The 24444-nt window shown below is 42.5% G+C and overlaps 1 protein-coding gene across 8 annotated transcripts in view; it reads left to right on the top strand.

Annotated features, from left to right (window-relative positions):
- NTRK3 (neurotrophic receptor tyrosine kinase 3) overlaps positions 1–24444 on the top strand; it is a 1063191-nt gene that overhangs the window by 293605 nt on the left and 745142 nt on the right. For all 8 annotated transcript variants that reach the window (XR_012242732.1, XR_012242731.1, XR_012242729.1 and 5 more), the window contains exon 3: positions 2312–2386. Coding sequence is in view for 4 of the 8 variants with exons in the window: in XM_073618426.1 (XP_073474527.1) it covers positions 2312–2386 (75 nt within the window). In the remaining 4 variants the exon portion in view is untranslated. The remainder of the gene's footprint in view (positions 1–2311; positions 2387–24444) is intronic.

The raw sequence follows: 24444 nt of genomic DNA, 5'->3' as shown, positions 1-24444 counted from the left end.
CCGGTGACTTTCACACTAATGTATCAAGAGTTGTAGACATTTGGATTTTTAGCAGGTGTTCCATGAGATTGAATGTTATTTCAAGGGTTCCTCTGTGTTGAAAAGGTTGAGAAAAGCTGCCATAAGGTATATCTAAAAACAAAAAAGCAAATCTATTGCAGCTTACCGGTCCTTAGATGCGAGAGTGTATTCATTGTCTTTTTCAGGCTCTTTCAGGCTTTTTTGTGATCCTGCCAGCAACACACTTCATGTCCTAAGATAACATTTGCTTGCTGTACTTTATCTTAGCAGGATCAGTGTGGTCACCCTAGGATAAGATGTGCTTTAGGAATACAAAACACTAATGCCGTGTACAGACATTCGGACATTCCGACAACTAAATCCTGGATTTCTTTCCGACGGATGTTGGCTCAAACTTGTCTTGCATACACGCGGTCACACAAATGTTGTCAGATATTCCGATCGCCAAGAACGCGGTGACGTACAACACGTACGACGAGCCGAGAAAAATAAAGTTCAATAGCCAGTGCGGCTCTTCTGCTTGATTCCGAGCATGCGTGGAATTTTGTGCGTCGGAATTGTGTACACACAATCGGAATTTATGACAACGGATTTTGTTGTCGGAAAATTTGGGATCCAGCTCCCAAATTGTTGTTGTCGGAAATTCTGACAACAAATGTCCGATGGAGCATACACACGGTCGGAATTTCTGACAACAAGCTCACATCGCACATTTATTGTCGGAAATTCCGACCGTGTGTACACGGCTTTACTCTCTTCATATATGCATAACATATTGGAGAGTGTTTTAGTCCTAATATACTTCCTGATAAATTTCTTGAATACATTGCAGAGTACGCAGGGCAACACTGAATTTCTGGCAGGATTAACAGGTGGTGTATTGCGCTTATGAACCAAATATTTCAATGTCACATTTAAAAGACCATAGTAAATAAATAAGAAAAGTTCATTATTAGGCTTGGAAAATCTTTAATGCTCAAAGTGTATGTTATGTGTATGGTAGGTTAATAATTAAGGACCTAACTATAGCTGTAGCAGAAAATTTGATGATGAGGCAACTTGTTAAGAAACATAGAGAAGTGACGGCAGAAAAAGACCAAGTGGTCCATCGAGTCTGCTCTTTTTTTGGGTGTTTTTTTTGTACGTCTTGTATTTTTTTTTTTTTTTAACTTTTTTGTCTAAATATAAATCTATGTTTGTCCTGTGCATACATTCTGTACAGGCAAATGATGAGGTTTAGCTATGACCTGTCTGTTCTCCTGGGTGTCGGATACTGTGCCTTGGTACTTCAGAAAATGCTATTCTCCTTGGTCAATGAAGTTATCAGTGCATTTTTGTCCTTTTGCAACTCTATCAACTTTCGATTAGAAACACAGTGTTTCTAATCGAAAGTTGATAGAGTTGCAAAAGGACAAAAGTGCACTGATAACTTCATGGACTGAATGAACTCAAAGGCATGGAATGGTCTATGTGATCTCTCACCAATTCTGAAAAGGGTCTCATCTTTTCTCATCAGATACTAGTTAAGTTGGCCATACACGGTTAGGTCTCTGTTCAAACGTTCATAGAAAAACCATTCTGAGAGCTTTCTCGCCATCACTGATCTAACTAATTTCATTTGAGAGCCCTTAAAATTTCATCCAGACCTGCTATTTGAATGGATTCCCAGATGTACTAAACAGATTTCATTACAATGGGGTTGATTTACTAAAACTGGAGAGTGCAAAATCTGGTGCAGCTCTGCATAGAAACCAATCAGTTTCCGGGTTTTTTTGTAAAAGCTTAATTGAACAAGCTGAAGTTAGAAGCTGATTGGCTGCCATGCACAGCTGCACCAGATTTTGCCCTCTACAGTTCTAGTAAATCAACCCCAATATGTCCAATTTTCCCTGAACAAAAACCACATTCACAGTAAGAATTTCATTTGTTCGAGAAAAATGTTCAATTCCGCGCTTCCAACTTTTCTTGCCAGTATGGGGGCGAAAACAAATGTCGATTTGACCCTACTTACCATTAGAAAATCAAAAACGTATATGGCCAGCTTTAGTCGTAACTTGGCTTCTCGTTCCAGCAGCAGCAGAAGTTCATCCATACGTCTTGTTAATTGGCGTCTTTGATTAATTAGTTGATCTGGTCAGTCTTTAGTAATGTGTGTGACTTCCTAATCCCAGGCAATATGCTGAACTGAATCAATTATTTCCTTTCTATAAATAGCACTACCTCAGTAAATGAACATTGTATTGTCATGCAACAATCTTTTCTAATATCCACCTGTTTTTTTTCTTTACAGAGAAATAGAGAACTGGAAAGGATTACACACATTGAATGCGGTGGACATGGAACTTTACACTGGACTCCAAAGGCTGTGAGTGCCAAACCTGCCTATTTAGATATTACAATGTATTATTTGACAAAAACAAATGTATCCGATATGGAAATGTCATAACATTTTAGCTTAATCTTTATAACATATGCTCAAATTTTAACTTTTTTTCTTTCTGAAACATTATTGCATCTGCAGCTTTGGTTAATGAGAGTTCAATATGAACCTCTATGAACCAGTGACATGAGATGCAGGTGTGACTTTGTGCCTAATTAATCTACCAGCCTCCTTCGCACCTGCATACATCTGAAATAAGTTGCCGACTAGATATAATCTGCAAATAATTAGGTCTTGTACATGATGTGTAGATGTTGCTGTACTAAACCATGTGCCACGGATTTAAATGGATGGACTGTAGTTATGGATGTGTGTGAAGGTCCAGAAATGTGATTTTCACGGTCAGGCTCAGAAACCAGTAGCTATAGCAGTAGAGAGGCTCAGACGGACCAGCTGGATATGTGCAGCAGCAAGTCACCATGGTGGATGATACGGGCTCATTTGAGATGCAAAGTCTAAGCACTAACTGGTGTTCACCAGAGCTCCTGATAGTGGAGATGGGTTTTGCTGCATGTTACTACCAGGTCTTGGTCCTCAGGATGTCACCACCAGGATGTGAGCAAGCCCTGGGGTCCAGTAGCAGATATAGCAGGTAAGGATAAGCAAAAACATAGTCAGTAAACAAGCCAAAGGACAGTAACCAATGTTTGCAGGTTGGGATAAAGCTGAAACATAGTCAAGAAACAAGCCAAAGATCGGTAACGAGTAGTAGCCAAGATACAGATGGCAGAAGGAGTGACACAAGCGAGATATTGGCTGGAGAGAGCACAATAATCTGGCTTTAAAGGGGTTGTAAACCCTTGTGTTTTTTCACCTTAATGGAATTTCACCTGGCGGAGATGTACTCTTCCTTTGCCCAGGGCTCTCGGCTCTTGATTGGATAGATTGATAGCAGCGCAGCCATTGTCCTGGACTAAGTCCGGCATTCCTGTCTATGGACGCAAATGCTGGACTCGGGAGCGCGCCCGCAAGGTAACCCCCCAGGAGAGCGTTTCTCCTAGAGGGTTATCTCATAACAGAAGGAGCCATGAGAGCCTCCGAGGGACCCCAGACGTCAGTGTTCGGGGCCACTCTGTGCAAAACGAACTGCACAGTGGAGGTAAGTATGACATGTTTGTTATTAAAAAAAAATTCAAACCTTTACAATCACTTTAATCAATTTATGGGGGGGCGGGGTAGTTCATTGGAGGAGCAAAGGGATCAAGATTAGCGAAAAACAAGGTACAAAGAAAGATTATCCAATGGATCAGAAGGGAGCTGCCCAACATCTCAGGTGACTCAGCAGGAAGAGTTGCTGCCAGACACAGCAGAGGTCCCTGGTTCAGATCCAGGCTCTGACAGTGTTTCCTGTCTTAACATTCAGAGGTGGCAGGTCTGGTCATATGCATGTATACCAAAATCTGAGAAAGATGAAGCTGTTCAAATCCAAAAAAAAATAGTTTTATATTAAACTGGGAGAAGCAACCTTTTTTAGTGAAGATGCCATTTTTGCACCACTACTACATTAATCCTCACTATCTTCCAGATCTCTTTTCAAGCAGCTTCCATGCTGCATAGTAACCAAAGGGGTCATTCCATTGGCACAGGCATCATTCAGAGAACACCTGTATTTTTCTCAATGAACACAAGGCGTACTCTGATTGGACAAGGTGAAGATCATCACATCACCTCCCCACATCTCCGCCTTTTTCAATCAAAGAATGTTTCCACCTCCACAGGACTCAGCCAAGTATGGAATATGCATACTTACATTGGTTCAAGCTGGACCATTGTAACCATGCAAAAATACCCATACCTGGAATTTAGCTTTTTTAATAAATTAAAGTGATTGTAAAGTCTCATTTTTATTTTTTTAAAAATAACAAACATGTTATACTTACCTCCTCTGTGCAGTTGGTTTTGCACAGAGCAGCACCGATCCTCCTCTTCTCGGGACCCTCTTTGCTCCTCCTGGCCCCTCCCTCCTGACGAGTGCCCCCTCAGCCCAGCAGCTTACTATGGGGGCACCCGGGCCAAGCTGCAGCTCCGAGTATCCATTCAGACACGCAGCTGACGTTCAGCCCTACCCCCTCTCTCCCCTGATTGACTAACTGACTTTGATTGACAACCGCGGGAGCCAATGGTGCTGCGACTGTGCCCCAGTCAATCAGGGGGAGAGTCCTGGATGGCTGAGGGAATCGTGGACATCACTGGACAGAGAGGGGGCTCAGGGTAAATATTAGGGGGGCTGGGGGGACTGCTACACACAGAAGGTTTTTTATCTTAATGCATAGAATGCATTAAGATAAAAAACCTTTCGCCTTTACAACTCCTTTAACAATAAAAACTTGAATTGATGTATAAAGTACCTTAATTATTTCAATATCTCTTTATTAAAAGTTTTCAACAATACAAAACAGTATAAGGGGTTGGCCAGAGCAGACATAAGTAAGGAAGACCGAAGAACTGCTCCAAAGTACATATCCAACAAGGTCACATGTATCGGTATCGAAACATCATTACACAAAGTCACATCCAACAGGCAGAGGGCGTACAGGCCGCTGATAAGAATGAGGTATGGTGGTTGATTTACTAAAACTGGAGAGTGCAATATCTGGTATAGCTCTGCATGGTAGCCAATCAACTTCTAACTTAAGTGAGAACTCCAGCCTGAGCTCATTCGGCTGGGCTTCTCCTAAGGGTCACAGGAGTGCAATTCGTTTTGCACTCCTGTGACCCGTTTTGAGCAGAGAGCGGGCTGAAGTCCACTCTCTGCTGACGTCACCTGGATCAATCCAGGCACTGTGTCACCACGACTCTAGGAGTATGGATCCGCCAGGTGCCTGGACTGAGTCTCTGAGAGGCTGAGATAGCTGCTCCCTGCCGCTCCACAGCTCAGCGCTCCAGTGAGCATGGAGGAGCAGAGAGAAGAGCTGTTGATTGACAGGCAGCATCTCTCCACTCAGGGAGGTGAGAGAACTGAGCCATTGGCGGTGTTCGGTGTCTCGGTTCTCAGTGAAGAGGTGACGGGGGACAGATGCTGCATCGGACCGATCTGCATCCACCTAGGTAAGTATGGTTATGGGATAAAAAAAAATCCCATACTTCTCTTAAACTAACTTGTTTAATTAAGCTTTGACAAAAAATAAACCTGAAAGCTGATTGGTTTCTATGCAGAGTCGCACCAGGTTTTTCACTCTCCAGTTTTAGTTTATCAAACCATTGGTAAGGTTAAAGCGGAGTTCCACCCATTTAAAAGTCAGCAGCTACAAAAAGTGCAGCTGCTGACTTTTAATAATCAGACACTCGCCTGTCCCACGGTCCAGCAATGCGGGTGAATGAAGCCCCGCTCCTCTCCCCCTCTTCTCTGCAGCGCCGGCATTGTAATTGTGGGCGCCCGGCTGTGGCCTCACCGCCGGGCACTCAGTGAGAATGCATGACCGCGCTGCATGCTGTGAATGGCCGGGCAATCTTCCGGGACCTGTGATGTGTCCCAGAAGATTGCGGGGAGGGAGGGTAGAGAGGGGAACTTCCTTCCAGTGCCGCGGAGCCCCGGGAGGAAGTAGGAGCTGGGTGCCTCTAAAAATAGGGTATCCGCCCCCCCCCCCCCCCCAAAAAAAGGGGGTCTCCATCACTTAAAGCGAAAGTTCAATTTTTGGGTGGAACTCTGCTTTAAGAAGTTATGCAGTGTGTATACCGGGTTGCCACATAGTTATAGCTTTGGAGTATTTGCCATTGCTAGAGGCAAGCATGACTTTATACGAATAATGGGTTACTACTATTCTGATCACATCCAAAATAACAGGTATACAATTAGACTTCCAGTGTCGGACTATTGATAGTCTTCTTGCTAATAGAATATGGGTGGTAGTAGATCCAAATTGGGGAGGTACCCTTTTGATTCCTAAGGATAATATCGCCAACCCTGGGGACAATTGTAAGTGTGTGAATATGAGTTCCGAGGTTATATGGAAGATTTTTGGCCAGAATGTGGATTGATTACCTTATTATTGGGATGTTTTGTTATAAATTGTCACAGTTGCCTTTTAATAGTGATGTCAACCCTATACTCCTTCAAAACTTCAACCTATCTTGCATGCAAAACTGCAGCTATGTTTGGGAAACGTCTTGTATAGCTATGAAGGTTATCCCATTATAGATAACTGTAAAATATCTTCCAGCAGAACGGATTAAAAAGCTGATTATAAACTGTTCCAAAAAATAATAGGTATACATAACCTGTCCTCAGTATACCGGGCCTGTTTACTGATTGGATACCATGAATCAATATGATCCAGGTCTTTTAATAGGACAACGCTATCTTTTAAGCAAGTTAAAAAATTGAGTAATCCATGGTAACCAATGACCTATTTCAAGATTAGAGCTGTAGAATTAATGAACGAGAATGATAGGTTGCTGGAAGGTTTGGCATTGCTCTTAACCTTATTAAAACATGCCGGTAGCCTTTAAATGGTCATTTTTATTACATATGTAGATTCCCCGCGGCTAGTTCCAGTATTTTTTCCAACACTTACATCATATTTAAGCTGTATTGGTCTTCCGTGAAACACAGAGTACAGGAACTGGCAAGCTCTTAACAAAAGGCTTTATTAGCTCATGCTAATGAAGTTGTTTGCAGAGCTCCACATCCTGTAAAATTCCTGGACCTTCACATAAAATGTTCACTTACAAAATCTGGACCAATGCCTCTACTGTGACAAATGACTTTTACCAAACAAGATGGACTTTATTGGATACACTGTCTAAATGATGAACAGTTTTAATGGCTTTTCTCTACTATAAATGTTCAGTTGGAAAATGCATTCAATGGCAGAATTCACCGTATTTCACATACAGTAAAACCTTGGTTTGAGGGTAACTTGGTTTGAGAGCGTTTTGCAAGACAAGCAACATTTTTTAATAAAGTTTGACTTGATATACAAGTAACATCATCTCACAACTGAGTATAAAAGAGAAGAGAGGCGCCTCTAAGTGTAGCATTATGGTTACATTTAATGAAGGTACAACATTTAGCAACTCACATGGTTGATGATTAGAACAGGCACATCTATGTATGCAGGCATCTGGGGTAAAGTTGTCCAAATAGACCGTCCTCCGCACCGCCATCAACGTCATCCCTTCCACACTGCAATCCACGAGCGCTTCAAGCCTCATTTTCAGATCGCTCTACTGTAGGGTAGTCTTCCCGGTCACGATTGCAGACTGATAGCGGTGAGAGCCGGCGGTGTGGAGGACGTTCTATGTGGACAGCTTTACCCCGGATGCCTGCATACTTAGATGTGCCTCTTTTAATCATCAACCATGTGAGTTGCTAAATGTTGTACCTTCATTAAATGTAACCATATTACTACACTTAGAGGGGCCTCTCTTCTCTTTTATACTCTGTAGCTCCTGCTGGATTTCGCTTCTAATCCCCTTGGGGAGGGTTCCATTTGTGGATGGACATTTTATGGTTGCACAACCCATCACATTGCTATAATCTTTTTATATGGACTATAAACTGAAGGACTTCTGAATAAATGGTTGTGGAACGAATCATCTGAGTTTCCATTATTTCTTATGGGGAAATTCGCTTTGACATACAAGTGCTTTGGATTACAAGCATGTTTCCGGGAACTAATTATGCTCGCAATCCAAAGGTTTTAATGTACCTTGTTTGCTTTAAATGCCCAAAACATAGAGGACACTGATCATCTCCTTCCACTTAAACAGATCCTGTAGTTTAGTCCATGTCATATGCGTTCCCCATAGCTGCCCACTGAACATTAAGGCCTCATGAACACAGGGCGTTTTTACAGCATTTTTACAGCTGCTTTTATCAGCATCAGACGTTTTTTTAATTTGCGACTTAAAAAGTCTTCTCCATGTTACTCTATGGCCTCCGCACACAAAGGCTTTTAGAAGCTGTAAGTGGCATAGGCATTTTCAAACTGCAAAAAAACCCCCAGGGCCAGCGCGTTCCGGGGACCGCAGTTACAGCTGTAAAAATGCCTGACGCCACTAAAAGCTGCTAAACATGACTTAACGCTGGATACAGTATTAAGCCACATCAAGGGTTGTTTTTTTGCCATGTCAAAATCAATGGTTCCCTATGAGATTTGAATAGAAGTCACATCCAAGTCGAAACATGATGATCCAACTTGTGGTGCGACTTGTTCTCTGAGGGTCTTGAAAGGGAACCCTCGCTAAAAAACAAACAAAAAAAAAACAGCTTGGGGTCCTCCCACCCAAGATCATACCAGACCAAAGGGATTTTGGGGGAAACCCCCACACCAGAAACACGATGTGCAGCCCCCCAAGATCCATACCCAACCCTCATCTGAGCATGCAGCCCAGAAAGTCAGGAAAGGAGGGGGATGAGCGAGAGCCCCCCCCCCCCCCCTCCCCTGGACCATACTAGGCCATATGCCATCAACATGGTGGGTGCTTTAGGGCAGGGGGTCCATACCGCAAGGGGGCTATATGTAAAAAAAATACCAGCTGCAAAAAGATCTGTAGGCCACAATGCAATAATTTACCAAAACACCTCAATCAGGAAAATACTGCAATATGACCACTAGATGGAGCTGACAAAAACATATTAAACATCTTGAGAAAGCCAAGACAATGTTTTATTAGACCTGGTTCACACCTATGCGTTTTTAGTTGTGCAGAAACACACTACAGTCCATTTAACATGGTTTTTCTACAGGTCACGTTCACATCTTTGCATTTCATGGAAAGGGACTTGTTTCTGGTTTTTGGTTCCATAGACTTCAATGGATCAAAAACGTGTATTGAAAAATGCAAAATGCACCTGGAACATGCAAACTGCAACCTGCATAGGTGTGAACCAGGCCTAAGTAGACCATCAAGTGTCTCTAGTCTCGTAGTTTGGCTCCATTCAGGTTTAAGGCTGGATTCACACCTATGCAGTTTAAGGCCCCATTCACACTAGCGCGTTTTTTGATGCATTTTGCATTTTGCAGAAATGCACGGGAATTTTTTAACATGGGTTCCTATGGAACATGTTCACATCAATGCTTTTTTGTATCTCTGCGTTTTTGGAAAGGGTCGGGGACTTTTTTTCATGCAAAAAGCAGCGTTTTGCATGTAATGGTTTTCAATGGACAAGCATCAAAAACGCAAGTGCACCGTTTTTGCAGCGTTTTTGATGCGTTTTTGGTGCGTTTTTGGTGCGTTTTTGCCGTTTTTTTTTGTTTTTTTTTTTTTTTTGTAATTTTTTTTTAAGACTGTAAAAAAAAATGAAAAAAAAAAAAAAAAAAAAAAACGCAAAACGCATATCGCGGCAAAAACGCGGCAAAAACGCGGCTCAAAAACGTGGCAAGCATGAAAAAAAAACCTCCAAAAACGCTCAAAAGCAACATGCATAGGTGTGAATCGAGCCTTAGTGCTTTTTGCATTTTGCAGATTTGCACTACAGTCCATTTACCATGGTTTCCTATGGAACAGGTTCTGTAGAGCAAATCTGCAAAATGCAAAAAGCACTAAAAATGCATAGGTGTGAATCCAGCCTTAGGCTTGATTCAGGCTCCATTCACACTAGCGCGTTTTTTGATGCATTTTGCATTTGCAGAAATGCATGGGAATTTTTTAACATGGGTTCCTATGGAACATGTTCACATCAATGCCTTTTTGTACCTCTGCATTTTTGGAAAGGGTCGGGGACTTTTTTTCATGCAAAATGCAGCGTTTTGCATGTAATAGAATTCAATGGACCAGCATCAAAAACGCATGTGCACTGTTTTTGCAGCGTTTTTACAGCGTTTTTGATGCGTTTTTGTTTTTGCCGTTTTTTTATTTTTTATTTATTTTTTTTAAAAACTGTAAAAAAAAAAAAACGCAAAACGCGGCAAAAACGCCGCAAAAACGCTGTAAAAACGCTACAAAAACGCTGCTCAAAAACGTGGCAAGCATGACAAAAAAAACTCCAAAAACGCTCAAAAGCAACATGCATAGGTGTGAATCAAGCCTTAGGCTCCATTCACACTAGCGCGTTTTTTGATGCATTTTGCAGAAATGCATGGGAATTTTTTAACATGGGTTCCTATGGAACATGTTCACATCAATGCCTTTTTGTACCTCTGTTTTTGATGCTTGTCCATTGAATTGTATTACATGCAAAACGCTGCATTTTGCATGAAAAAAAGTCCCCGACCCTTTCCAAAAATGCAGAGGTACAAAAAGGCATTGATGTGAACATGTTCCATAGGAACCCATGTTAAAAAATTCCCATGCATTTCTGCAAAATGCAAAATGCATCAAAAAACGCGCTAGTGTGAATGGAGCCTAAGGCTCCATTCACACCTATGCATGTTGCTTTTTGCTTTTTTTGGAGTTTTTTGTGTCATGCTTGCCACGTTTTTGAGCAGCGTTTTTGCAGCGTTTTTACAGCATTTTTGCGGCGTTTTGCGTTTTTTTTTTTTTTTACAGTTTTTCTTAGACTGTATACAGTCTAAAAAAAAAAAAGCGCCAAAAACGCAAAACGCATCAAAAATGCTGTAAAAACGTTGCAAAAACGCTGCACTTGCGTTTTTGATGCTGGTCCATTGAATTCTATTACATGCAAAATGCTGCATTTTGCATGAAAAAAAGTCCCTGACCCTTTCCAAAAATGCAGAGGTACAAAAAGGCATTGATGTGAACATGTTCCATAGGAACCCATGTTAAAAAATTCCCATGCATTTCTGCAGAATGCAAAATGCATCAAAAAACGCGCTAGTGTGAATGGAGCCTTAAAATGCATGTGTGATTCCAGCCTTAGGCCCGATTCACACCTATGGCATTTTTAATGCTTTTTGCATTTTGCAGATTTGTACTACAGAACATGTTCCATAGGAAACCATGTTAACCACTTAAGCCCTGGACTATTTGGCTGGCCAAATGCCAGAGCACTTTTTGCGATTCGGCACTGTGTCGCTTTAACTGACAATTGCGCGGTCGTGCGACGTGGCTCCCAAACAAAATTGACGTCTTTTTTTTCCCACAAACAAAACTTTCTTTTGGTGGTATTTGATCAGCTCTGCGTTTTTTATGTTTTGTGCTATAAACAAAAAAAGAGCGACAATTTTGAAAAAAACGCATTATTTTTTACTTTTTGCTATAATAAATATCCCAAAAAAATATATAAAAAAAACATTTTTTTTCCTCAGTTTAGGCCGATACGTATTCTTCTACATATTTTTAGTAAAAAAAAAAAAAATCGCAATAAGCGTTTATTGATTGGTTCGCGCAAAAGTTATAGCGTCTACAAAATAGGGGATAGTTTTATGGCATTTTTATTAATATTTTTTTTTTACTAGTAATGGCGGCGATCAGCGATTTTTATCGTGACTGCGACATTATGGCGGACAGATCGGACACTTTTGGCACTATTTTGGGACCATTCACATTTATACAGCGATCAGTGCGATTAAAAAATGCATTGATTACTGTGTAAATGTGACTGGCAGTGAAGGGGTTAACCAGGAGGGGGGCACTGTAGGGGTTAAGTGTGTCCTAGGGAGTGATTCTAACTGTAGGGGGGAGGGGCTGTGTGTGACACATCACTGATCACCAATCCTGATTACAGGGAGCTGAGATCAGTGTCCTGTCACTAGGAAGAATGGGGAAATGATTGTTTACATCAGCATTTCCCTGTTCTTCCTCTCTGTGAGATGATCGCGGGTATCCCCGCAGACATCGAGTCCGTGGGACCCGCGATCACACTCATGGAGCTCACGCCAGGGTCACCGGCGGCGCGCGCGTGACCACGCGGCGGCAAATTTAAAGGGACATACCTATATGCCCATTCGCCTGTCCGTGCCATTCTGTCGACGTAAATGTTCGTGCGGCGGTCGGCAAGCGGTTAAATAGACTGTAGTGTAAATCTGCAAAATGCAAAAAGCACTAAAAATGCATAGGTGTGAATCAGGCCTTACGCTCTATTCACACTAATGCGTTTTTTGAGGCATTTTGCACAAATGCATTGGAATTTTTTAACATGGGTTCCTATGGAACATGTTCACATCAATGCACTTGTGTGCCTCTGCGTTTTTGGAAAGGGTCGGGGACTTTTTTTTCATGCAAAAAGCAGCGTTTTGCATGTAATAGAATTCAATGAAGCGTTTTTGCCGCGTTTTACTGCGTTTTTGCCGCGTTCTTGGAGCGTTTTGCGTTTTTTTTTTCTCTCTTTTTTTTCTTACACTGTATACAGTGTAAAAAAAAAACACTGTGAAAAAAAAAAAAAAAAGAGAAAAAAACGCAAAACGCTCCAAGAACGTGGAAAAAATGCGGTAAAAACACGGTACAAACACGGCAAGCACTGCAAAAAGCACTGCAGAAACACTCAAAAGCAACATGCATAGATGTGAATGGAGCCTCAAGGAGCTCACTGTGCGGGTGCAGTCAGGGATGAACAACATTTATAACTGCCTCAAAAGTATATCAACCCTTTATATATTGGACATACAGATAATATGTTCCTTTGTCTTCCCTACAACATCCATTCCTCAAGCCAGATCTTCAACTTTTGTATTCTCTAGCAGCTCTGTGAAAGGCTCGGTCAGCTTATCAAGCCAAACAGGGATCTGTAGATTGGCACAGTACAGAGTTTTTTAATCCATTGTGCTCCTTTATTGTTCATTCAGTAAGCTGGTTAAGGAGCGGTGATCATGAGATCTTTATCTGCTATTTTCTTCTCTGGCCTCCCATTATATGGGCTAGTATACACTCACCGGACACTTTATTAGGTACACCTTGCTAGTCCCGGGTTGGAACCCCTTTTGCCTTCAGAACTGCCTTCATTCTTCATGGCATAGATTCAACAAGGTGTTGGAAACATCCCTCAGAGATTTTGGTCCATAGTGACATGATAGCATCACACAGTTGCTGCAGATTTGTGGGCTGCACATCCATGATGTGAATCTCCCGTTCCACCACATCTCAGAGGTCCTCTATTGGATGAGATCTGGTGAGTGTATTGGATGAGATCTGGTGAGTGTGGAGGACATTGGAGTACAGGGACCTCATTGTCCTGTGGTGAGATGATTGGAGCTTTGTGACATGGTGCATTATCCTGCTGGAAGGAGCCATCAGAAGATGGGGACACTGTAGTCATAAAGGGATGGACATGATCAGCAACAATACTCAGGTAGGCCGTGGCATTTACACGATGCTCAATTGGTACTAAGGGGCCCAAAGTGTGCCAAGGAAATATCCCCCACACACTATTACACCACCACCAGCCTGAACCGGTGATACAAGGCAGGATGGATCCATGCTTTCATGGTGTTTACACCAAATTCTGACCCTGCCATCTGAATGTTGCAGCTGAAATCGAGACTCATCAGACCAGGCACCATCTTTCCGATCTTCTATTGTCCAATCTCGGTGATCCTGTGCGAATTGTAGCCTCAGCTTCCTGTTCTTATCTGACAGGAGTGGCACCCAGTGTGGTCTACTGCTGCTGTAGCCCATCTTCTTCAAGGTTCGATGTGTTGTGAGTTCAGAGATGGTATTCTGCATACCTTGGTTGTAACAAGTAGTTATTTGAGATACTGTTGCCTTTCTATCATCTTAAACCCATTGCCCATCCTGACTTCTGACTTTAACAAGGCATTTTCCTCCACACAACTGGATATTTTCTCTTTTTCAGACCATTCTCTGTTAACCCTAGATATGGTTGTGCATGAAAATCCCAGTAGATCAGCAGTTTTTGAAATACTTAGACCAGCCTGTGTAGCACCAACAACCATGCCACGTTCAAAGTCCCTTAAATCCCCTTTCTTCCCCATTCTGATGCTCAGTTTGAACTTCAGCAAGTCGTCTTCACCACATCTAGATGCCTAAATGCATTGAGTTGCTTCCATATGATTGACTGATTCGAAATTTGTGTTACCAAGCAATTGAACAGGTGTACCTAATAAAGTGGCCGGTGAGTGTATAGTACACATTGAGAATTTTAAAGCCATGAAAGCAAAACAAGACATTTTGTGGGTCATATAATTCGCTCCAAGAGACTTTGATTCAGGTTTAGCTTCAACGGTACCTAAAAATATTTGTCCTGTTGATATTACTATTCCCCTATATTGACAAACCCCTCTCCGGACACGGGGTAGATCTGATCCGTCTGCTCCTGCCAAACAAACTTTGTACGGTTACGGCTAATTTCTTCACTGCGCTATTAACCACTTCCGGACCAGCCGCCGCAGTTTTACTACGGCAGGTTGGCTCCCCTGCGCAAAATCACATTACTGTACGTGATCTCGCGAGGTCCGGATAGCAGGCACACGCCCGCTGCACAGTGAGGGTGCCGATGCTCGCGGCTGACGGTCGCGATGACCGCCGGCCACGAGCGATCGTGACCAGGAGACACAGAACAGGGACAAGTGTGTGTAAATACAGACTTCCCTGTTCTGTTCTGAGAGGCGTGACAGATCGTGTGTTCCTATTAGCTAGAAACCACGATCCGTCACTTCCTGTAGTTAGTCCCCTCCCCCTTCAGTTAGAATCACTTCCCAGGGAATATAGTTAACCTCTTCACATCCCCCTAGTGTTAACCCCTTCACTGCCAGGGACATTTTTTCAGTAATCAATGCATTTTTAATCGCACTGATCGCTGTATTAATGCCAGTGGTTCCAAAAATGTGTCAAACTTGTCTGATGTGTCCGCCATAATGTCGCAGTCACGATAAAAATCGCAGATCGCCGCCATTACTAGTAAAAAAAAAAAAATAAATAATAAAAATGCTATCAATCTATCCCCTATTTTGTAAACGCTATAACTTTTGCTCAAACCAATCAATATATGCTTATTGCGATTTTTTTTTTTACCAAAAATATGTAGAAGAATACATATCGGCCTAAGCTGAGGAAAAACATTTCCATGTTTTTTTTATATATTTTTAGTGGATATTTCTTATAGCAAAAAGTAAAAAATATTGCGTTTCTTTCAAAATTGTCAGTCTTTTTTTGTTTATAGCGCAAAAAATAAAAACCGCAGAGGTGATCAAATACCACCAAAAGAAAGCTCTATTTGTGGGAAAAAAAGGATGTCAATTTTGTTTGGGTACAACATCGCAGGACCGCGCAATTGTCAGTTAAAGTGATGCAGTGCTGAATCGCAAAAAGTGCTCTGGTCAGGAAGGGGGAAATTTCTTCCGGGGTTGAAGCGGTTAAACATTTCATTCCATTGCTGTCCTTTCAAAAGCAGCCTCTAACTTTATACATGTTTATTTTTTCCTCTTCTATTAGGCCTCTTGCACACGATACTCCTGTTTGAGCATTTACTTTTTCAGAAGTTTTTTTTTTCTTATGTATTTTCACGCATATGTGTTCACGCAATTTTCGTGCAAATTTGCGCACATTTTCGCACATGCGCGGGAGCTTGTTCTCGGATTGACAAATCGATGGACAAATCTGTGTGCAGGCGTAAATTGCTGACCAAAAATGCAGATTTTACTATTTTTTTTTTTTACTAAAGAATACACGGCACTTGTTTACACGCCTGTGTGCATAGGCACATTACAAATAATGGGCTGTATTTTAGCTTTAGTAAAAAAAAAAAAAATAAGCCGTACTGAGCATTTTCAGTCTGCAGTGTGCAGAGGCCTTAGAATCATAGAAGAGTGACAGCATAAAAAAGATCAAGTGCTCCATTGAGTCTGCCCCATGTTTTTATTATTCATATATGTTTTTATTTTTTATTTTTTTTGTCTGAGTATACATCAGGGGTCCCCAAACTCTCTAAACATGAGGCCAGTTAACTGTCTTTTAGGCTTTAATAAGTGTTACTAAACCCAGTAATATGAAAATAGCATTATCCCCCTGCAGTGCCCACAGCTTATAAATCTTCTTTTTACATTAAAATACTGCCACTATATACCTTTTTGGCTGATGTGTATACCACGGTCACATGATAAACTGCAGGGTCTGCCCGGGTGCTGAGTGTTCAGGTAGGAGGAGATTTTCACTACAGCCTGTGTCCTCATGCTGTTATGGGAGGCGGATCTTCCATCAATCAAGATGTGACATCCCACCCACTGTGTTCATTTTTAATTACTGGGCATGGAGGAGGAGGGACTGGGATGTCATTTAGGATCTGTGTACACGCCCACATGTGTGATGTCAATATCATGTGACCTGAAAAGCTCAGCTCAACAAGGAAATATTCTCTCCAGCAATAGAGACCAAACTGAGCATGTGCAGGGGGACCACTCTGACTCTGTCTTATCTGGCCTTGCCTGGAGAGACCCTGCAGGAGGGGGAGGATCCGTGCATACAGGATCAAAGAGCATTTTTACACAATGCAGAGGATTAACCCCTTATGTTCCACAGTGAGTATAACAAGCATTCTATTCTGCACATACAGACTGATTTTACTGTTGTGAGTTTAGTAACACTTTACGGGGGAGGACTGTAGCCAATCCTAGTAGAAAATGTCCTGGTGTCAGTGGGAGTAAACTATTTTACATCTTTAGTGGGAGGAATAGTGCCCCATCATTGGTGTCAGAGGGAGGAATAGTGCCTCATTGTTGGTGTCAGAGGGAGGAATAGTGCCTCATTGTTGGTGTCAGAGGGAGGAATAGTGCCCCATCATTGGCGTCAGTGAATGGAGTAGTGCCCCATTGTTGGTGTCAGTGGGAAGAATAGTGCCCCATTGTTGGTGTCAGTGGCAAGAATTATATCCTATTGTTGAAGTCAGTAGGAAAAATAGTGCCCCAAGAGCAAGCAAGCAAATGGCTGGGCAGTTTAGAGACCACTGCAGTAGATCATTTCAAACGTATTTGAATATTCTTACTGTTGACTGACTAACTACCTCTGCTCTACCCTTTCAGTGAAATAAAACTTTCTATGATTAGTTTTGATCTTTCCTCCTGCTAGTTTAACTGCTTCCTGCCCGACGGCCGTCAAATGACGGCTGGGCGGCACGGCTATCATTCTGGGTGGACGACATATGACGGCCTCTCAGAACGACCACTCTCGTGTGCTCGTGGGGGCGCGCATCGCAGGGATCGGTGATGCGGTGTGTCAGTCTGACACATCGCTACACCGATCTCAGTAAAGAGCCTCCCACGGAGGCTCTTTACCACGTGATCAGCCATGTCCAATCACGGCTGATCATAATGTAAACAAGAAGAGCCGTTGATTGGCTTTTCCTCACTTGTGACTGACAGACATGAGTAGAGGAGAGCCGATTGGCTGCTCTCCTGACAGGAGGGGTCTGTGCTGAATGATTATCAGCACAGCCCCCCCTCGGATGCCCACCCAGGACCACCAGGATGCCGCCAGAACCACCAGAGATGCCACCACACTGGACCACCAGGTATGCCACCCTAGACCACCAGGGAAATGCCAATCAGTGCCTAGGCAGCTGCCAATCAGTGCCCATCCCCAATGCCTGCCAGTGCCAGTGCTATCAGTGATGCCTATCAATGCCATCTATCAGTGCTGCATATCAATGCCCATCAGTGCCGCGTATCAGTGCCCATCAGTGCCCAGCAGTGCCGCCTATTAGTGCCCAGCAGTGCCCACCAATGCCACCCATAAGTATCCATCAGTGCAGCCTTTCAGTGCCCATCAGTGTCACCTATCAGTGCCCATCAGTGCCCACCAGTGCCACCCATGAGTGCCCATCAGTGCCGCCTATTAATGCCCATCAGTGCTGCATATCAGTGCCACCCATCAGTGCCGCCTACCAGTGCCCATCAGTGCCGCATATCAGTGCCCATCGGTGCCGCCTATTAGTGTCCATCGTCAATGCCCATCAGTGCCACCTCATTGGTGCCACCTCATCGGTGCCGCCTTATCAGTGCCCATCAGTGAAGGAGAAAACTTTTTTTTTCAAAATTTTAGGTTTCTTTTAATTGTTTAGCAAAAAATAAAAAATGCAGAGGTGATCAAATACCACCAAAAGAAAACTCTATTTGTGGGAACAAAATGATAAATATTCTGTTTGGGTACAGTGTAGCATGACCGCGCAATTGTCATTTAAACAGCGACAGCGCTAAATGCTGAAAATTGACTTGGGCAGGAAGGGGGGTGTAAGTGCCTGGTATTGAAGTAGTTAAGGTCATGTTTCTATGTTCTGACCTTAAAATACAAAAATCCAACACATATAAGTAATACATCTAGATCTTTAATTATTTAGGACAACAACATCTATTGATCTCATTCCAGATTTTTGGATGATAACTGAGGATCTGATTCCCACTTGCCAAGACAGAATCCAAAATGACTTACTGTAACTACCTGGATCCAATCCAAGGATTTCCCTGTCTGCTAAAAACAAATGATCTGTTAATGGTTTTCTACAGGTGTGCTGTATGGATACGGATAAAAAGGAAAAACTTCCTCACACCTATCTGCCTCCCTCTCTTTTCTTTCATTTCCCTCACCACATTTTTATTTTTATTTTTCATTTTCTCTTCTCTATCCTCTTTTTTACCTTTTCAAGATTTCTCTTTTTGCAACATTTTATATACTGTTGCTTCTAATGCCCGTACTGGGGGGTTGATTGTAAAGGCAAATAGGCTGTTAACTTGCAAGGGAAGTTGCACTTTGAGAATTTGCGTCACATCTTAGCGGATGACGTCCATCATCCAATTATATGCAGGGGAAAATGCTGGTTTTTTTTAGAATATCCAATCACAAGAAAGGAAAAAAAAAAGAACAGCATTTTTGCTTGCATATGATTGGATGATAGAAGCCAGCAGAGTTTCACCTCATTCACTAATCTCTGGGGAAAATTCCCTTGCAAAGTGCAACTTCCCTTGCAAAGTTAATAGCTTATTTTCCTTAGGTAAGTCGATCCCACCAAGTATTTGATGTGTTAATACAACTTTCTTGTAACTGTTTTTTTCACTTATAGTTGGTATGGATTCACCAATGCTGGCTCTATTTGATACTAACTAGGTGTATATATCTCATTCTACTGTGTGCATTTATCCTAAATAGCAAGCTAAATATTTGCTATATCTTTCTTTGTATATATGAATCCAGTCTTTAACCACTTAAGGGCCGCCCCATGTACATTTACTGTGTCAGGACGGCCCCTAAGCACAAAATCACAAACCTGTACGTGATTCCTGATGTTGGCTGTGGGGCGCGCCCGCACCGCCGGAGCCGCACTCCCGCTGTGATTGGACAGAGCAAATCAGTGGGTCTGGCGGCTGTGATGGTCACAGACCACTCGCAATCATTCATAGGGGAGGCAGAACGGCGGTCTACCTATGTAAACAAGGCAGACTGTCGTTCCGTCAGACAGGAAGAGAGATCTTGTGTTCCTGCTAATCAGGAACACAGATGTTTCACTTCCTCTAGTGCATCCAACCCCCACACAGTTAGAAAGCATTCCCTAGGAGCACACTTAACCCTTTGATTGCCCCTGATGTTAATGCCAGTGTCATTTATACAGTGACAGTGCTGTATTGGTGTCACTGGCCCCAAAAAGTGTCACTTAGTGTCAGATTTGTCCGCCGCAATGCCACAGTCCCACTAAATTCGTAGATCGCCGTCATTACTAGTAAAAACAACAAAAAATCACTGTATTGGTGTCACTGGCCCCAAAAAGTGTCACTTAGTGTCAGATTTGTTCGCCGCAATGTCGCAGTCCCACTAAAAATCACCGATCGCCGTCATTACTAGTAAAAACAATAAAAAAATTAAAAATTCCATAAATCTATCCCATAGATTGTAGAATCCATACCTTTTGCACAAACCAGTCAACATACGCTTATTGGGATTTTTTTTTTTTTTTACCAAAAATATGTAGCAGAATATATATTGGCATAAACTGAAGACGAAATTAGATTTCTTACATTTTTTTATTGGATGTGTTTTATAGCAGAAAGTAAAAAATATTGTTTTTTTTTTTTTTCAAATTTGTCTGACTTTTTTTGTTTATAGCGCAAAAAATAAAAGCCGCAGAGGTGATCAAATACCACCAAAAGAAAGCTCTATTTGTGGGGAAAAAAAGGACACCCATTTTACTTGTGTACAGCATCGCACGGGCGCGCAATTGTCAATTAAAATAGCGCAGTGCCGTATTGCAAAAAATGGCCTGCTCAGGAAGGGGGTAAATCCTTCTGGAGCTGAAGTGGTTAAAGTGGTTCTAAAGGTTAACAGTTTTTTTTTAGCTTAAAGTCTTTGTAAAGCTTTTTTTTAACAAAAATAACAAACATGTCATACTTACCCGTTCTGTGCAATAGTTTTGCACAGAGCAGCCCCGATCCTTCTCTTCCTGTCTCCTCCTTTTCATCCATTGCCCCCATAGGGAGCTGATTCCTCAAGGAGCACTCATGCGGGCTCGCCCCCCCAGCCCCGCTGCCTGCATCCATAGACACAGACAACAGGGCACAGCCCCGCTCCCTCGTCACAGAATTTGATTGACAGCAATTTATTGACTGCTTTCTATCTACTCTGTGAGGACGGAGAGCCGCTGCTCTCATGCACAGCGCTGGATTGCAATGAGGCCCAGGAAAGTACAGGGGGTGTGGGCTGGGGGATCCCAAGCACAGAAGGTTTTTTTTACCTTAATGCATAGACTGCATTAAGGTAAAAAACCTTAAGACTTTACAATCACTTTAATGCATTCACTGCATTAGAGTAACCCCCCCAATTAACTGTTCCCCCTCCACCCATTCCTAAACACTTGCCTGCCTCCTCTCATGATCCATCACTGTCCCCGGCTCTCTCTCTCTTCTCTCTATTCTTGTTTCATGGGTGATTCTGAGAGCAGTGAAACCCATTGGGTCCTGCTGCTGTCAGTCAAATCCTGTGAGGAGGGAATGGGAGCATGACTGCTGACCATACTGGTGCCTCCTTAGCACATGGCTTGTTTTGGGGGCACCTGCAAGGAAGGAGGAGTGGGCATTACCGGTGGGGATTTCCAGAAGCGGAGGTAAGGGGCCGCTCTGTGCAATATCATTGCACAGAACACGAAAATATAACATCTTTTTTTATTTTAGCCCCCCGCAAAAACTTTAATAGTACTTTAAATAAAGTTTAGAAAAGTGTTGCTCAATGCACCATAAAAGGAAAAGCCGTCCACAAATCAAAATATCCTTATCCACATACTGTAACCAAGCTAGCCACTCAACCTGTTCTTGGTCAAAAAAGAATGTATGGTTTCTTGGCCATTTTTCAGAGAATATGAATGATAACACAAAAAAAACATTTTTTTCATTCATGGTTATTGTTTGGCTGAAGCCATTTATTATCAATCAACTGTATTTACTCTTTTTAAATCATAATGAAAACAGAAACTACCCAAATGACCCTGATCAAAAGTATACATATCCTGGTGATTTTGGCCTGATAACATGCACACAAGTTGACACAAAGGGGTTTGAATGGCTATTAAAGGTAACCATCCTCACCTGTGATCTGTTTGCTTGAAATTAGTGTGTGTGTATAAAAGGTCAATGAGTTTCTGGTCTCCTGACAGACCCTTGCATCTTTCATCCAGTGCTGCACTGATGTTTCTGGATTCTGAGTCATGGGGAAAGCAAAAGAATTGTCAAAGGATCTGTGGGAAAAGGTAGTTGAACTGTATAAAACAGGAATGGGATATAAAAAGATATCCAAGGAATTGAGACTGCCAATAGGCAGTGTTCAAACTCTAATCAAGAAGTGCAAAATGAGGGGTTCTGTTGAAACCAAACCACGGTCAGGTAGACCAATTAGAATTTCAGCCACAACTTCCAGGAAAATTGTTTGGGATGCAAAGAAAAACCCACAAATAACTTCAGGTGAAATACAGGACTCTCTGAAAACATGTGGTGTGGCTGTTTCAAGATGTACAAAAAAAAAAAAAAATGAAGAAATATGAAAACCATTACTATGCAAATGGCACAAAGTATCCCACTTACAATACGCTAAACAGCATAGAGACAAGCCTCAAACCTTCTGCCACAAAGTCATTTGGAGTGATGAGACCAAAATTTTGCTTTTTGGCCACAACCATAAACGCTACATTTGGAGAGGAGTCAACAAGGCCTATGATGAAAGGTACACCATTCCTACTGTGAAAGATGGAGGTGGATTGCTGATGTTTTGGGAATATGTGGGCTACAAAGGCACAGGAAATTTGCTCAAAACTGATGGCAAGATGAATGCAGTATGTTATCAAAAAATACTGGAGGAAATTTTGCATTCATTAACCAGGAATCTGCGCATGGAACGTACTTGGACATTCTAACATAACAATAATCCAAAAACAAGGCCAAATCGACCTGTCATTGGCTACAGCAGAATAAAGTGAAGGTTCTGGAGTGGCCATCTCAGTCTCTTGATCTCAACATCATTGAGCCAAACGTGCAGTTCATGCAAGACAGCCCCAAGAATTTACAGGAACTGGAGGCTTTTTGCTAAGAGGAATGGGCAGCTTTACCATCTGAGAAGATAAAGAGCCTCATCCACAAATACCACAAAAGACTTCAAGCTGTCATTGCTGTTAAAGGGGGCAATACATGGTATTAAGAACTGGGGTATGTAAACTTTTGATCAGGGTCATTTGGGTAGTTTTTGTTTTCACTATGATTTAAAAAGAGTAAACGCATTTGCTTGATAATAAATGTCTTCAGCCAAACACTAACCATGAGTGAAAGTTTTTGTGTTATCATTCATATTCCCTGAAAAGTTGTCAAGAAATCATAAATTCTGCCAGGGTATGTAAACTTATGAGCACAACTGTGTATATATATATATATATGTATATATATATATATATATATATATACTGGATCTCTGATTGCTCCTGCTTGAGCCAACCATGCAAATGATTATAGGTGTACATATCTTCAAGAAAAAATGTTAAATAGGATATTTTAATGAATTCTCACATGCAACTCAATTATCCATGATTTTCAATTATTCTGTTTCACGGTCCATGAGTTCAGCATGGATAATCAAGTTAGCGTTGCAATTATATAGCTCCCCCATCTTTACTCTTCCCAAGATTCAACATGCCAGAGCTGGTTATGATATCCATCATTTTTTTTTTTCAACTTGTACTAAAAGAAATGTTTTGGGTTGCCAGTGCTAAACTGTTCTAAAAAATTAAGTTGCCTGTTTGTCATGCTAAACCAGCCATGGCAAACCTATGGCACACCAAGCCCTCTCTGTGGGCACGCCAGGGGAATCCCCTCAGTCACTTGCAAGGAGGAGCCGGCTCCCTTCCTTTTATCAGTGCCAGTGACGTCGGCGGGGGGTGGGCTGCCAGTCATCTCATCCCATGTGCGACGTTTACGGGGGTGTAAAGTTAGTCCTCCACTGTCCTGAGGGTCTGTGCTGCAGCTTATTGCCTCCTTCGGACCCCTACACCTCCGGTAAGGCATTCGGGCATTCCTCTCTGCAGGCACCCTATTTCATCTCCCCTTGCTCCAGGACGACTCAGGTTCAGTCTGTCCCTCTGCTGTAGCCTGTGGAACAGCAAAGGGGGAGGGCCGGTGCTCAGAGCAGATCATTCATGGCTATGGGGAGAAGTGCAGTGGCTGCTAGCTGACCTCCCAGCAGTGGGGATATTGAGGAGCAGCTGGATGGCGGGGACTCCTACAATACTTCCCATGGAGAGCTGGATGATGAGGCCATGGAGAGGCAAGGAGGAGGATGGATGCATGTGTCAAGTAGGTGAGTGTAATGGTCAGGTAGGTGAGTGCATGTGTCAGGTAGGTGAGTGTAATGGTCAGGTAGATGAGTGCATGTGTCAGGTAGGTGAGTGTAATGGTCAGGTAGGTGAGTGCATGGGTCAGGTAGGTGAGTGTAATAGTCAGGTAGGTAAGTGCATGTGTCAGGTAGAGGATTGTAATGGTCAGGTAGGTGAGTGCATGGGTCAGGTAGGGGAGTGTAATGGTCAGGTAGGTAAGTGCATGTGTCAGGTAGGGGAGTGTAATGGTCAGGTAGGTAAGTGTAATGCTCAGGTAGGTCAGTGTAATGGTCAGCGCATGTGTCAGGTAGGTGAGTGTATGTTGCACAGTGTATTCTGAGCACAAGGCATTCCTGAT

The sequence above is a fragment of the Aquarana catesbeiana genome, linkage group LG03 (assembly GCF_042186555.1).
Source record: "Aquarana catesbeiana isolate 2022-GZ linkage group LG03, ASM4218655v1, whole genome shotgun sequence".
In the NCBI taxonomy this organism is placed as follows: Eukaryota; Metazoa; Chordata; class Amphibia; order Anura; family Ranidae; genus Aquarana; species Aquarana catesbeiana.
Note: the sequence above shows the minus strand (reverse complement) of the source record. Positions and strands in the feature narration are given on the sequence as shown.